Source organism: Cygnus olor, chromosome 1 (assembly GCF_009769625.2).
Source record: "Cygnus olor isolate bCygOlo1 chromosome 1, bCygOlo1.pri.v2, whole genome shotgun sequence".
NCBI classification, from domain to species: domain Eukaryota; kingdom Metazoa; phylum Chordata; class Aves; order Anseriformes; family Anatidae; genus Cygnus; species Cygnus olor.
In genome coordinates this window covers 15,214,315-15,229,531 of record NC_049169.1, presented here as the reverse complement: position 1 = coordinate 15,229,531, position 15,217 = coordinate 15,214,315, and the positions used below count along the sequence as shown (strand labels likewise).

The window sequence follows — 15,217 nt, the reverse complement described above, 5'->3', positions numbered from 1 at the left end:
GCATGCCTAATATTGCATTGCTGTGCCCTAAACCTGGAAACTCTTCACTGGGATCTGACAAGGAGGTGGGGTCTAGTTTTTGTGCTTTAATTGTGGTTCTGAGCTTTGTAGTTACACAGAAACCCTAGAAAGTCATGAACATGGATTAAACCTGTGAAACATTAGTTTTGGGGAGAGGCACTGTTCATTGATGTGTTAGGAGAGTTGTTGCAGTAAGTGGATGTGCCAGCAAGCGGACCCTTGACCTAACAGCTGTGTCATAGCTTTACTGGTGTGGTGTCAGTGCAAGTTCCCCACATTTGAGAGGCAGTTGAGCACACACTTTCTTTCATTCAACAGTGTCTAGCTGAAGAAAACTCTCACCTGGGGAAGACGAAGCAAGATTACATGGGTCTTGCAGTCCCTTTTAATGTCAGTGGCTGCTACTGCGGCAGCCTCGAGCAAGGAGAGTGTGATGGCATAAGGGCTCACTGCTAGAGGAAGTCAAAATGGGGTTTCTGGTGGGATGCTCCTGTGGTCTCCTATGCTTCTGTCCAGTCTGGGGGCGAGGATTTCTGCCAGACCAGATTCTTTCCTGCTACCAGAATTCACTAAGAAAAAATGAGGAAAGGCTGCATCTCTAACGTGTGAATAATCAGCTGATCACTCTCCTCCACTAACTGCCTATGAATGCTGAATAAAAAAGCAGTATTCAGCATCTGGATGACAGTGCTTTGTTTCCAAAGGCAGTAATTTGAAGCTTTTCTCTTGCTGAATAGCACCCATGCCAGTGTTTAAGTGTTGCTCAGTGGTATTATCATGAGATTTAATTATAATCAAAGGTCTGTTAAACAATAGACCTGAAAAGTTTTTGAATGGCTTTCACTCTCCTGTATTTTGGAAAAGCTCACAGTACAAAGACACTTAAGCTTTTTTTTTTTTTAAAGGCTTTAGAAATGATCACTGTGTTGATTTGCACTCTTAATTCTGCTGTGAGGAAGATGAAGTTATTGTCAGCACTAGAAAGAGAAATGTAAAAATATTAGCTTAAATTCTGCGTCAGTCAGTGGTAGGGCTTGACCTGCTTGCCCTTGGTTAGTTGTTTTTTTTTTTTTAAATCTATATCAGTTTTAATCAGCTGTTTGGCACTGAGATGACAGTGCTGTAATAGATACCATATGTTAAAACAATATCACTAGCTACACTGTAGCTGAATATAGCTGTACGTTAATTAACCTAGGAATTATTGGATCAATTATTGGATCAGAACCTAGGAATTATTGGGGTAACCCACCCCAAGATATATTGCCAGCTGTGCTTCCCATCCTTTTTTCCGTTCTTCTTATTCAGAGGGTACTGCCAAAAAAAGCTAAGCTCAGCATTGCTAAGCAGTCAAAGGAAATCAGCCCTCTCCTTTCCCCTCTGATCTCTGTTATGCATGCCATTTATTTAACATGAAATGAAATGAATTAGCAGGCTGAACTTTAAGATGAACTTGTCCTGTAAAACGATGCCTTCATCATGGAAAAATAAATCTATTAATACAGTTAAAGGTAATTGTCGTTTTTGAAAATCTTCTTTCTCTAGAGTCCTACTCAAGTGGGAACTGCTCTTCAGGTTTTCTATAACCTTGGAACTCTGAAGGATACCATTGCTAACGTGGTGGATGGATACTGCACAGTCCTGGAGGAGAACATAAAAAATGCATTGGATATCAAAGTATTGACCCAGCCATCTCAAACTGTTACAAGAGGTATGATACTTGTTTTACAGAGATCCCTACCTGATCTTTTTTGACAGAAATACTGTATGTTGTCAAATAGAAGAAACTCACATCCAAGCCTGTTAAATGTTTCCCTGCTTGCTTTAACTGGTAGATGATGGCAATGATCATCTAATACAAAACTAAAATGTTTGTTGTTATTGTACTCAGAGGTTTTCCTATGTTTTTCCCCCCTCTCTTTTTCCTCATTTGCCCAGGAAATTGTCTTCGTTAGTTTACAACTTTGCAGTGTTTTCTTAGGAGTTTGTCTTGGAAAGCTGAATCCAAATTTTTCTTTCTTTGTGTCGGTGGAAAGATGATGGGTGGAGATTATTTGCAAGCAGTAGAACAAACCTGAAACTACATCTGACGGGGAGGTGATTCTACCCTTTTCCTCTGCTCTCGTGAGACCTCACCTGGAGTACTGTGTTCAGCTCTGGGGTTCCCAGCACAAGAATCACAGAATTGTAGAATCATAGAATGGCTGGCTTGGATTGAAGGGGCCTTAAAGATCATCTAGTTCCACCCCCCATGCCATGGGGCAGGGATGCCACCCACTGCATCAAGTTACCTCATCCAGGTCCAAGAAGGGCATGGACATATTAGAACGAGTCCAGAGGAGGCCCAGAAGGATGATCAAGGGGCTGAAGCACCTCTCCTATGTGGACAGGCTGAGGGAGTTGGGGTTGTTCAGCCTGGAGAAGAGAAGGCTCTGGGGAGACCTTACAGCGGCTGTCCAGTGCCTAAAGGGGGCCTACAGGAAAGCTGGGGAGGAACTCTCTGTCAGGGGGTGTAGTGACAGGACAAAGGGGAATGGCTTTAAACTAAAAGAGGGTAGATTTAGATTAGATATAAGGAAGAAATTCTTTACTCTGAGAATTTACGTGAGAATTTACTGAGAATTTTCATGTTCAACTTGATGTCCACCAGGACCCCCAAATCCTTTTCTGCCAACCTGCTTTCCAGCTGTGTGTCACCCAACCTGTACTGGTGCATGGGGTTTTTCCTCCCTAGGTGAAGGACTCTGCTCTTCTCTTTGTTGAACTTCACAAGGTTCATGCCAACTCACATCTTCAGCCTGGCAAGGTCCCTCTGGATGGCAGCATGGCCCTGTGGTGAATCAGCCACTCTTCCCAGTTTTGTGTCATCCACAAATTTACTGAGGGTGCACTCTATCCCATCGTCCAGACTGATAAAGAAGATGCTAAACAGGGCTGGACACAGTATTTACCCCTGGGGTACTCTGCTCATTGCTGGCCTCCAACTAGACTTTGTGCCACCTATTACCACCCCCTGGGGCCGTCCATTCAGCCAGTTTTCGGTCCACCTCACTTGTGTGCTCATACAGCCCATACTTCAACAGTTTGTCTATGAGGATCTTATGGGGGACAGTGTCAGAAGTCTTTGAAGTCTGGGTAGATAATGTCCACTGCTCCCCGCTCATTCATCAAGTTTGCAATTTTATTATTGAAGCTTATCAGGGTAGTCAGGCATGATTTCTCCTTGGTAAATCCATGTTGACTACTACTCCTGATGATATTCTTTTCCTTCGTTTGCCTGGAAATGGTCACCAGGATTAGCTGTGATGAAAATTTAACACTTAAAAAAAAAACTTTTTGCAATGAGTTTGAGGTCTGAAAATAGATATGTGGAATATAGTATAGAAAGTATAGACGTTGCATGCCCTTCAGCTGGAATATCACTTCTTTTAGTTCACAAGTCCTGAGCTGAGCTGGTAATATCCTGCTATTATATGCTGCAATACGGTCATTGGCACAACCATGGTGTTTCTGTGGAGATATGAATCAGTAAAGCAGGTAATAGTGATGAACCTTGAATTATTCTCACTGAACTTTAGAATTTAGTTGATGTAGAAGTTGAGACAGCTGAAACCATTCACAAAGCTTTGTTTCAAAGCTATCTGAAGCTGCTCAGATTTTTTTAAAGAAAATTTCTTAAGTCAGTGTATGCATAAAGATCTCTATTTGTAATATTTTAATTTTCACATGTGAAATCTGAAATGTGCTGTTGCGTGTTTTTAAAAAAAACATGTAGGTGGCCCTGGTAGAGCTGCTATGCCAACACCTGGGAACACAGCAGCTTTTCGAGCTGCTCTCTGGACAAACATGGAAAAACTCATGGATCAGATCTGTGCCGCTTGTGGACAGGTACTCAACAGCTAATTCCTGTTTGTCTGGCAAGGCAATTTTGCATGTAAGGTATTAGAAGGTGTCACTTTTCCTCTAAATAATTTATTTTCTTACAGGTGCAGCACTTGCAGAAACTATTGACAAAGAAGAGAGATCCTATTTCACATGTCTGTTTCATTGAGGAAATAGTTAAGGTAAAGTTTTAATTCAGATCAATACATTTTAGTAATTCTGTTTAGGAAATAGTCATGAGTGAAAGCTTTTGTTTAAAATTTTAGAGTTCCATAACAATTTGTAATTATATTAATGCGAAAGTGGTAAAAGTCACATTAACACTGAAAGCTGTATTTATGGTCTGTGGGTTACATCTGTAGGGTATAAACGTTCTTTTTATAATAATTTCTTTTGTTTTCTTTAAAGGGAGCCAATAAGGCACCACTGTCAGTTTTTATTACTGATCATTAATGTCATTCCATAAAATACAATGTGATTTGAGCAATTAATTAAGTTTGTTAGTTAGCATAGGAAAATGTGTCTTCATCTAACACTTTCAGCCATCTGTTTCCCAACTTCTTGGCAATTTTTTCCTAGAAAAATAATCGTGGCTGTTCTTTTGAATACCTATTCTTTCCCATTCAATTGCATTGTTTTCTATTCATATTTGGAATAATTTGATTAATGGTCTCCTTTAGTGTTAGGAACAGTATTACTGAAGCTTTCTCATCTACCTTGGTAGATGAGAAGATACAAAAACAAAAGATGTATTTACGCAGACATCTCCTTTTCCATGTATATGGATGGATTTTTAATTTACATGAATTTAATTTTTGAAATACATTGGGGAAACTGTTCATATGCAAATGTGGTCTTCTCAAGAGTAAAAGCAAATAATGAAGTTTGAACACAGCATGTAAGTTTATCTGTCAGTTAAACTGAGCTCCAAAAGATGTTGCATAGAACATTATTTTTCTGTGAGGTACTTTAAACATCTTTCTGTATCATAAAGGAACAAAACAACAACAACAAAACACAACTCAAGAAAGCTTATAAAGTTTTAGCGTATTTTCTTCATTAAAAAGTTTGATTTGGCAAAGGTGTCTATTATTGCCTGGGTGGATCCCTTCAGTAGATCAGCATTTTTAAGGAGAAACCTAGAGAGAGAAGTAGGAACTCTGGAAGGTTTGGGAAGAGTTTGGATAGAAAGGGAGCTGAGATGAAGGAACTTGCAGTGTTGGTGGGTAGCTCCCATCCTGAGCCTGTGCTTCTCAGTTTCACTTTCCCCATTGGTAGAACAGCATTTGAAAATGGTTTTTATTTTTTCCGGTTGTTGAAGATGGTAATGAAGGGAAGCCAAAGGAAATCTTTTATCATTATGGAGAAACAATGAACAGGTAAAATAGATCTCAGTAGAAGCCAGATGCAGAATAAGGAAAAATTTATTAAAAAAAAATAAATAAAAGGTTTTGGGGTTGTCGTATGCTAAGCATCTTTCATGTTACCTTTTATAACTCTTCCTTCCCATTGACTTCATAACACAGGATTACTTACAATTAAGAGAGAAACTGTATTTTTCAGATAAAACCCATCTATTTGTTTCTCCACAGTTATCCCACTTCCAAATACTTTGCTCTTCAACAGGATTTTTGGCAGAGCATAACACCAAGCTGGACAGTCGTCATTCTCAGTGAGGCAGCTAAGGAGCAGTGGTACTTCATTGTCTAGTTCTACCAGAACTCTCTTAGCATTACACGGTACTGCTGCTAGCACTGATGCTTTGCTTTCTTCTTACCTAAGTGGTTCATTGTAACACAGTGGTTTTCTTGGCCGTTCTCGCAGTTATACCGTTTTCCATAGTGTCCCCTGAAGAGGAGGACACTCTGAAAGCCTGCAGATGGGTGAAGTGACACCATGCAGTACCAGTTGTTCTTTAGACAAAATCAGACAAGTACTAGATGCTGCTGAAATTCAAGAAAGCATGTACAGATGGCTGTATGGGAGAGCAAGAAATGTTGTGTACATTGAAAATAGATATAAGTAAGAAATTGGTAATTTGCCATTTACTAATGAAGATTCCATCTATTATTAAATCAAACTGAAACAACATGCTTTCCCCACCAGGTGTTCTGGTCAGGCAGAAAAGTTGGATTTTCTTTATCATACTGGATTTCATTAATAAACTGAGCAAATGAACAAAACAAACTAAAGGTACTAACATTGTATCCATTCACTAGGGCAGCATGCCTGCTCCAGGAGATAGGAAAACGAATCATCCACTCTACGGTCTGTGCACTAATTACTGTTACTGATGTCAACATTATTATTATAGTCATCTTCTGCAGCAGCTGCAGTACCACTTTGCCTGTCCATCTGCTTCCTTGTTTTGATTATTGCAGTGCAAGTATCATCCTAGGAAGCAGAAGAGGAGACCCAGCTTTTTTAAAGCACAAGTCCTTTAATAGCAAGGAAGCAACTTGCTTTTTTTTTTTTTTAGTCATTCTCTTTTTTCCATTGGGAATTTTTTTCTGTCCTTCCCTTCACAGATAGCACAGCCTGCATTTTCTCTGTTAAGATCTCAAACATGTGCTTTCTGGCCTTCTAATTACCTGTTACCATAATATTTAGTAGTGTTGTAGCATGTCGTATCCAAAAATTAGTTTTAAATACTAATTAATTAAAGGATTCACAAAATGTATTTGAAAAAAAACAAGAGCAACAACTACTACAACAAAAAACACTAAAAACCAACCAAACAAAAACACACACACAAAAAAAAAAACCAAACACAAACACACAAAACCACTGAAACTCAAAAATCTGACAGATGGAGAAACTGAGGCATAGAACTTCATAAATTTATAAATACTGAAGTTCAGCAGCAGGGCAATGACAACACCCACAGCTTTTCTACACTGTGGTTTCTCTTATTAGTAACAGAATTCACTTCCAAATTTTTTCACCATTAAACGCGGCCAAGAGCTAAATGACATACCAGGCTTACATGAGTGTCATGGAAGAGGCTGGAGACAGAATTTATGCTCCTGTTTGTTCCAGTCCTTCCCTTTGCACATCTGGATTTTCATATTTGTCCTCTGCCACAATATTAAATGTATGTAAAGGAATTCACGTCCCTTTTGAGAAGAAGTCATGCACTCAGTGTACATTGTTACATTTCATACTTCTAATGAAATATAGATTTGTTACCAATCTGTAAGTACGCAAATTACAATTTTAATTCCTCCAAAAGATCTAGACATATTTAAATGAGAAATACTCTTGTTTTAAGACTGAATGAACATTTTTTGTGACGACTTTCTACGTCAGGGAGTGTAGTGATAGGACAAGGAGTAATAGTTTTAAACTAAAGAGGGCAGATTTAGATTAGATATCAAGAAGAAATTCTTTACTCAGATGGTGGTGAGGCACTGGCAGAGGTTGCCCAGAGAAGCTGTGGATGCCCCATCCCTGGAGGTGTTCAAGGCCAGGCTGGATGGGGCTTTGGGCAGCCTGGGCTGGTGGGAGGTGTCCCTGCCCATGGCAGGAGGTTGGAATTGGATGATCTTTAAGGTCCCTTCCAACACAAGCCATTCTGTGATTAATGACTAGATTTAAGTTCATGAGTGAAGCTAAGAAAATTAAGAATTCATAAATTCTAATTCATGGTTTTGTGGGAAAACAAATACAGATTTAATTATACATTTTTTTTAAAGGTGGGATAATTTTTTCATAATCTTGAGGGTAAACATTAGAATTACAAACACGACTTAAATAATATGAAATTGATATTTTTGTTCACCTAGTGACTGACTACTTACATCACTTCCTTCAATTGCTTAATTCACCTTCAAAGAGCTAATAGGTTACTCCAGTTTACTCTGCTTTATTTTGCTCTTTCAATATGTAGTGACTAATCCTGTTTCAGCTATTTTAATATCTAAACTACAATTGGCTTCAGTGTAAGTCACAGCAGAGCACATCATTCTGTGACAGCCAGTTTCCTAATTAGAGAAAAGAATCCCTCTAAGCCCCTTGTAGAAGTGTTGAAAATGATCTCTGATCCTTATCTATTTTGGGTCCTTCACTCCTACATAGGCATCAGCGAACAGTTCTTCAAAGTGAGAAACAGCCTTAAATGCAGCAAATGATTATTTGGGGGCAGCCGGGGGTGGTTGGGTTGGTCAATAGAAAGGGTGAGCTGGGTTCTGTGCTCCCAAGGGAAGGGAGGCAGGGAAGAAGTCATCTCTGTGAGAGGGCAGAGCTGCCTTTGATCTCCTTTGGTCTGCTGATGTCCGCATTTGTTAACAGCTTGCAAGACTGCAAAATCTGTCATTTACATAAGTCTCTGGGTACAAGAGTGAGCTGAGAGTTATAGGGAGTGTTATTATGTACTTTGTGGAGGGCTCTTATCGTTGCCTCTCCTGATGAACGTTTGGTGAGTAAGCAGGCTATTTTCTTGAGTTGTCAACGCTGGCAATGTGGGGTGTTAACGATACAGAAGGGAATGTCCTCATGATTACATAAGATAAAGAAAATAAATGGAAAATATAAATGCTTATTTCCGGAAGTGTACTTAACATTTCACCTTCTTATGTCTCCTTCCCTGTCCAAACTTGTTAAAAATGTTGCTGCTTTGAAGTTATTCACATCTAACATCACATATTCACATTCAGTTGACCCAATTAAAAATAATCCCAAGTGGAAAAAATGCAAAATAATCTAATTACTGCCTTACATGAATCCATGAAATAATCTTTCACCTATTATTGCAAGTATATGATCTATTTTCTGGTATCTTTTGTAGAAGCAGATTTGGATTATTTGTTCACCATTTCTACTGTAGTTTCTGTTTAATATTTAAGCATTAGATCTCCATGAAGTGTACAGTTAAACACAGGTGAATGAGCAGGTTTGCTATCCCCAACATACTGAAGATGCTCTTAATTTCAAACCCACAAATTGTTGTGCTGAATTCTGTTGCAAGATTTCCCTAAAAAATAAAATGAAATTCTAATTTAAGAGTCTTGATTCTAGTTTTAGATGGATCTGTGTGTCCACAGCTAGCTGTGTTAAAAGTAATTCAGAGCTGGCGTAATGGTTTTCTAGTGCATTTTCTCTAGGACTCTAATCCTGTTTCTCTGCCAGAAATGTGCAGCTATAAATAGACGGGATGGTGTTGAGGTTGCTTGTCTTGGTAGGTTAGAGAGACCTTTGTTGGTTTTCACTACTGTTTTGTTGGGGTCTGTGCAGATCGCAGTTCAGTGATGACTGAAAATTATGAAGTCGGCTGGATTTCAGTCAGATTGCTATTAGGAAATAAATGCATTTAATGGCAGTGCCGCTTTTCATCATTATTCTTGTCAGTCTTACTTGAACAACTGGGGGTTGAATGGGCATGGTGACAAACTAGCCCTTCGTCCTTGGATGAGGTACATAATAGTCAAGGTGAAAGCAGGGTTGGAGCTGCAGCTGTGCATACTGAATCAGTTCCCTGGACAAAAGGCAGCTGTCGAGTCCCTTGGGTAGTTACTGGCTTTTGGAAACACTAAGTTCATTTACTTCCATATGATACAGATCTTGCAAGAGCACAGAAGGATTAATTAATGTTTTTAAGTAGTTTGAAGATACAGGACACTGTTTAAGACCTAAATATTTTTGATCGTTACAAATGAGTTTTTCTAAGGAATAGTGTAGGAATTCTAATATTAGAATTGGGAAAATGCAGTCTTTACTTTCTAGTTAAGAAGGTTATATTAAAAAAAAAAAACAGATTTTATTTCTTTTGTCAGATGCATATAAGGAGACCTTTTAAAAATGTTGCACTACTGCTGGAAGTCTAGAAACTATTGCACCTTGGGTATGAAATGATCAACACAGTGTAATGAAATTCTGTACCCTGCAGTAAAACAAAAAATCAAGGTCATTTTTAAAGTCATGTTGTCATTTATTGACATGTGTTCACCTACAATTGTCTAATGTAGACAACATTAGAAATTCATATGCACTGATTTTTTTAAAAATTTGATCTAGACTACTTTGAGAACGTAGAGAAGGTTTATTCAAAACCCACTGAATTTTTCTGTTTCTTTACTGATTAATTGCACTACTGATGTTTTTTTTGTTCACAGTCTTACATTTAGCAATTTTGTTGCTATAGAAATAGTGCAAATAGATTTTCTTATTTCTGTTCCATAAGATCTTGCTGTACAAAATTGTTAAAGCATTTGCATTGTTGCTTTATCGGTGGAAAAATATTTAGGCTGTCCTTTAAATGTCTTCTGTTTTTAGAGCAATGTTCTCAAGCCCCATATTTCTTTATGGTGGAGCCTTTGATTACAGATAGAAAACACTGTATGTGTTAGTATGCAAAGCCTGATTTCAGGAGCCTGCAGCAACTAGCTTCATGGTAATATTCACTATATTGTTTTACACTTCAAAGAGGCTTCACAATAAAGATTTTTTCACATTCTACTCAAAGTATCAAAATTTCTACAGGGAAAAATAAGTTGGAAGCGATTGTCATGAAGTGGGAGCCAGTTTAGAATCAGTGGGTCAGATTTATTATTTGAATGTTAAAATAGCTATTTCAGACAAACACAAATATGATAATTCACAGATGGGAAATTATACTCATTAAGTTCTAAATTTACAGTGTGGAGGAAATAGAGACGTTTGTAAAAATAAATATATGTCTTTTCAGCATCTTCTTGCATTCTTGTCTAATACTGAATAAGGGGATGTTTTCATTCTCATTCCTTGAATTTAGATTTAATGTCGGATGCCAAGCAGTTATATTAAGAACAGAGCTCAAGAGATTTCATTTCTGTAATAGCAAAGTTAATTAGAAGCTTGGTATGTTTTTTAAAAATGAAGTAAGCTGTTCTGTTTTTATGTTTGAGGAATTTTTAAGTCAGTTTTCCAGGCTGCAACATTAATATTATTGTAGAGTAATAGTGGATGCAGCTCTTCAAATTTCATTGCTCTTATGGTACTGGTACTCAGCTCACTATTGTTCAGTGGTTTATTAACTTACTAGTAGCTATTAGTGGAAAATGGGTTATAGTTTTTGAACTGTGAAATCAAGTCACTTCCATCTGAGTAAGTGGGAAGGGAGTTTTAGCACTTTGATTTTGTCAGCCTGTATTTTTTTCCAACAAAGATAATCTTGTAATCCTGTAAACAAGGAACATTAATCTAAATTTCAAATCTATACAGCTGAGTAATAATGTCACTTTGCGCTGTTAACTGGACTGCAGACATGCTATAATACAGTGCATTGAAGGTATAAAGACTACTGAAAAAAAGGATTTTTAATATGCCAGTATATGTATGTATTTTTCCTGTTCATTTCATACCAATATATGAATACTTAGCACCAGTCATTGCATAGAGGATAATTGAGTTTGCAGTCTCTCACAGTTGCACTGTGTGCTATAACAGCCCTCTTTTTGGAGCATTGAGACTCAGCTTTTTGTGAGCATGGGGTTATTGACATGTGGCTTAAAATCTCTGGTTGAGAGGCAACTGGGCTGCTTTTAATTTGGCATCTACTAAATATAGACCATTTCTATGCTAGACTATCAAAAGTTAAACTTTTGCCATTAGAATATTAAATTTTTACACTTATTCATGCTTATATTATTGGGGAAAGACTCCATTTTATTTCTTTAAAATAGAAAGATTTACTTAGGAAACCATTATCTGAAAATATGGTTTGCACAGAAATTGCTCAATATTATTGTCTGTGAAAAGTATTGGCAACAGTAACTTCATATTAATAGTTGAAACTAATTATACAGGGTGAACGCATTTTTTTACTGATTGTTGATCATGGCCCTGGTTCAGCAAAGCACTTAAGGACATTCTTAATTTCACATAAATAAGAAACACAATGGAAGCCTAACAAACTGCCTTGCATGTTTTATTCTAATAAGGGTAAACTTTGTTGAATTACGGCTTACATTGATGATTTTTGTCCAGTTCATGTAGTGAGCCCTACTGCTGAGAAAATTCATTGCCATTTGTGGTCTAGCCTGATGGACATATTTTGTCTGATTTATGTGTGTAATTTCCATAAGCAAGTAATTCCTATGTGAACAGTGTGTGTGACTGAATACGTAATTTTTAAACGGTATGAAAAATGGAAAAATTGTACTGGATGGGTCAGAGTGGAATCTGATGTATTTTTCTATTTCACTCTATACAGATGCAAGTGGATTTCCTAGGAATAACATTTTCAAAAGTAGCTCTTGTTTACAGTTCATATGTTTTTCAAAAACATCTTTATTTCCCTGGTTCTGGCCAGCTGTGCAGTAGGTCAGAATGGCAGAGGGTTGCTCTAGTTGATGTTAATGGGCAGTCCAGTTTATTTCTGACAAGAAAAAATTGACAAGAGGAAGACAAGACCTAAACACCTTGCACTACGCACAAACTTGCATAGAGGCTACTAAATTGAGTGTCTCCTCAGCTGCATTACTTCTGGAGAACACAGGGGTCACTGAGCACAGCAAGAGCAGTGACAATTTTTTTGATTCCCAGCATGAGTTGGTAGATTATTAGTTTATGTAAATGCAGTTTAGATATAGGAGCATTTTCACAGTAGATTTCTATGAAAAAAATAGCCAGTTCTGTGGCTGATCTTAATTTCCCAACCATTTTGCAATGGTGCAAACTCTGATTTCTGTGCAGATTCTTGCTACTGAGAGATCAAAATAAAGGATCTGGTTTTGGGGAAAAATCCTGTTTTGCCATTGTAGTTCTACAGTTGGTTGAAATTAATGTTCATAGATTTCATTCAGTTGTGTTCTGTAAAGGGCAAATATGTATATGCCAACCTGAATCTTGCCTGTCTTGAGTTTTAGATACCATCAATCACAGTTAATGCTCTTTTGTTGAAGAAGGAATGTATTGTATGAAAAGAGGATATAGGATTATATTTTATGCTAAGGTGTAATAACTTCCTTCAGAAAGACTTCAAATTATTTATTTTTTGGGGTATACTATGCAATGTACACCTGAAACAGTTTTGCCCCAGGTAACTGTAATGTTGGACTTTCTGGCTAGACCTCAACTTCCAAAGGTTTGTGTGTTTTCTGCATTATTAAACATATCCGCTGTTGGGGGTGGAATGTGAGAGAATAGTGACCATTTTCCAGTGTTGTTGGTTATGGAATAGGAAGCTGATGGAAGATGATTGCCACAGAGCTGAAAAGATAATCGGATGCAGTTCATTACTCATCTTGTCAGCTGCTCCTGCTACAAGGGATTGTATCACAAGATGTTAATCTGCTTGTGACTAGATTTTAAAGCAAGCATTTTTATTGGGAGTGTGTGTGTCTGTAACTTCTTTCAGTTTCATATAGTTTTCAGAAGCAAGAGAAATGGAAAATTCCCAGTCTAAAGTCTCAGAATGTTACTTGATAAAAATATTAGCACATCATTTTGGGTTCTGCTACAAAAATATGATGATATGCTGCAAAAAGCTGTTTAATTGCAGAAACAGTTCTTTTTAAGCTAGTGATGAGGTTGTGTGTTTACTGAATAGTGGAAGTTAGTCTGCTAGGTGCCAAGTATAGACACAAGACAGAGCTGAATCAAAAAGAATCCTTTCTACATAATAGATGACTAATTTAAGTGTATCCAATGCTTCCATATGTTGTCTACCAGTGAGGACATTTGGTATAAGTATAGTATAGCGGAGGACCAGGACCCTTGCTTACATACTACAAAAGTAAAGATGACAAGAATGCAATTTCAGCTAGATTACAGCTTCTGAAAGTGAAAAGTCCAGAAGAGCTGTTCCTTTCTGATTCTGTTGGGACATTGCTCACAGTGCTGTATGAAGCAGAGGGGAAGACTTACAAACTTACCGTTACGATGAGTCAATAGATCTGCTGTGTACATTCCAGGCAAGCAGCACTGCCCTTTACTCTTCCACCTTCATCCTGCCAATCTTTCTAACTCCTTGAAGTTGTCCAGTACAAGGAGAGGGAAATTTCTTCAATTTTTCTGCTAAGCTGGAGAAAAACACTCCTTTTGATACTCTTTTTTTTTTGTGTGTGTGTGTGTGTCCCCTTTTTTAATATTGATTATTAACAAATGGGATTGCACATTATATTTTTAATAGTTAAATTATAATTTCCATTGTGATCTACAGCACAGAAGTAATCTCTGTTAGGGTACTTTCTTTAAGAAATAAGCAGCGAGGTACCTAAAAGTATTTAAGAAAATAATATATTGAGGTGATGTGTAAGCAAAGAAATTACAGGTTTAAACAAAATAAATAAATGGTTTCTGGATGCTCATGGTTGCATATGGCACTCTTTACTCCAGCAGGAATATCTAATGCCTTGCTGTGTTCCAATTTCGGTAACTACAGTCCACCCACTTAAATACCCCCTGGTGTTTGCGTAGGCAACAGTGTTTTCTAGTTCCTGCCACAAACTCTTACGTGGTCTTTTGTGTACTACGTTTCACCACCAGCTGTATTTCACCTCCAGCGTGACTGCATCTCAACACTGGACAAAGTGAAACATCCTACCTCACATTATAGAAGCAACCAGCAGTAACTCCCTAGATAATGTTTTCAATTGTTCCAAAACTGTGACATTAATCATTTTTTTCCCTAAACGTTTTTGACTGAGTAGTCAATCAGTATAAAATGTTTGAATTTTCCATGTACTTTTCCCCTCTGTTTCTCCTCCTACAAATTACAGTTGGATAGCCAAGCCATAAGGGCCTAGATCATTATGAAATTCTGAGTAAATGAACACCATTTGCCTGGGTCAGAAGAAACATGCTAATGGGCAGAGGTTTAATTGGTACAGCTGTGGCTGCTATGCAAATGTTTACATGAGTACATAGGTATATATGTCTGAGTTTATACATATGTACATGTGGCTATGTACAAATGTTATATATTTTCACAAAAAAAAAAAAATGTCAGGTTTATGTTGCTGTTATTTGTCACAGTGCTGAATCACAATTAAGATAGAAATGTGGAGGGACTGCAAGCAAGTTTGCATTCAAGACCATTTAATCATTGTATTTTCTGCTGAGACTATGACAGAGGTGTAGATGGTGATTACAGTAATGAAAGAAAGTTGTTTGAAGGTGCTCTATAAGTCTTTTTCTGCATCCATTAGATTATTTTGAAATTGAATTGAGTTACTGTGCTGAAAAGGCAAACAATGTTCCAGGTTGGGATAGAGAATATGAAAGCTGATTACTTTACTTTATAGTTTATGTGAAAGGCCATTTGTTTTATAGTAATTTTCATATTTCAAATGTGAAACTGTGAAATGAAGAGCTGAGTGATTTCACATTTATGCTA

At 37.5% G+C, this 15,217-nt stretch overlaps 1 protein-coding gene across 1 annotated transcript in view; it reads left to right on the top strand.

The window, feature by feature from the left end:
* Positions 1 to 15,217, top strand: part of COG5 (component of oligomeric golgi complex 5) — a 185,740-nt gene that overhangs the window by 117,346 nt on the left and 53,177 nt on the right. Inside the window, exons 8-10 of the mRNA XM_040544709.1 lie at positions 1,567 to 1,732; positions 3,797 to 3,909; positions 4,008 to 4,085. Of these exons, the coding sequence (XP_040400643.1) occupies positions 1,567 to 1,732; positions 3,797 to 3,909; positions 4,008 to 4,085 (357 nt within the window). The remainder of the gene's footprint in view (positions 1 to 1,566; positions 1,733 to 3,796; positions 3,910 to 4,007; positions 4,086 to 15,217) is intronic.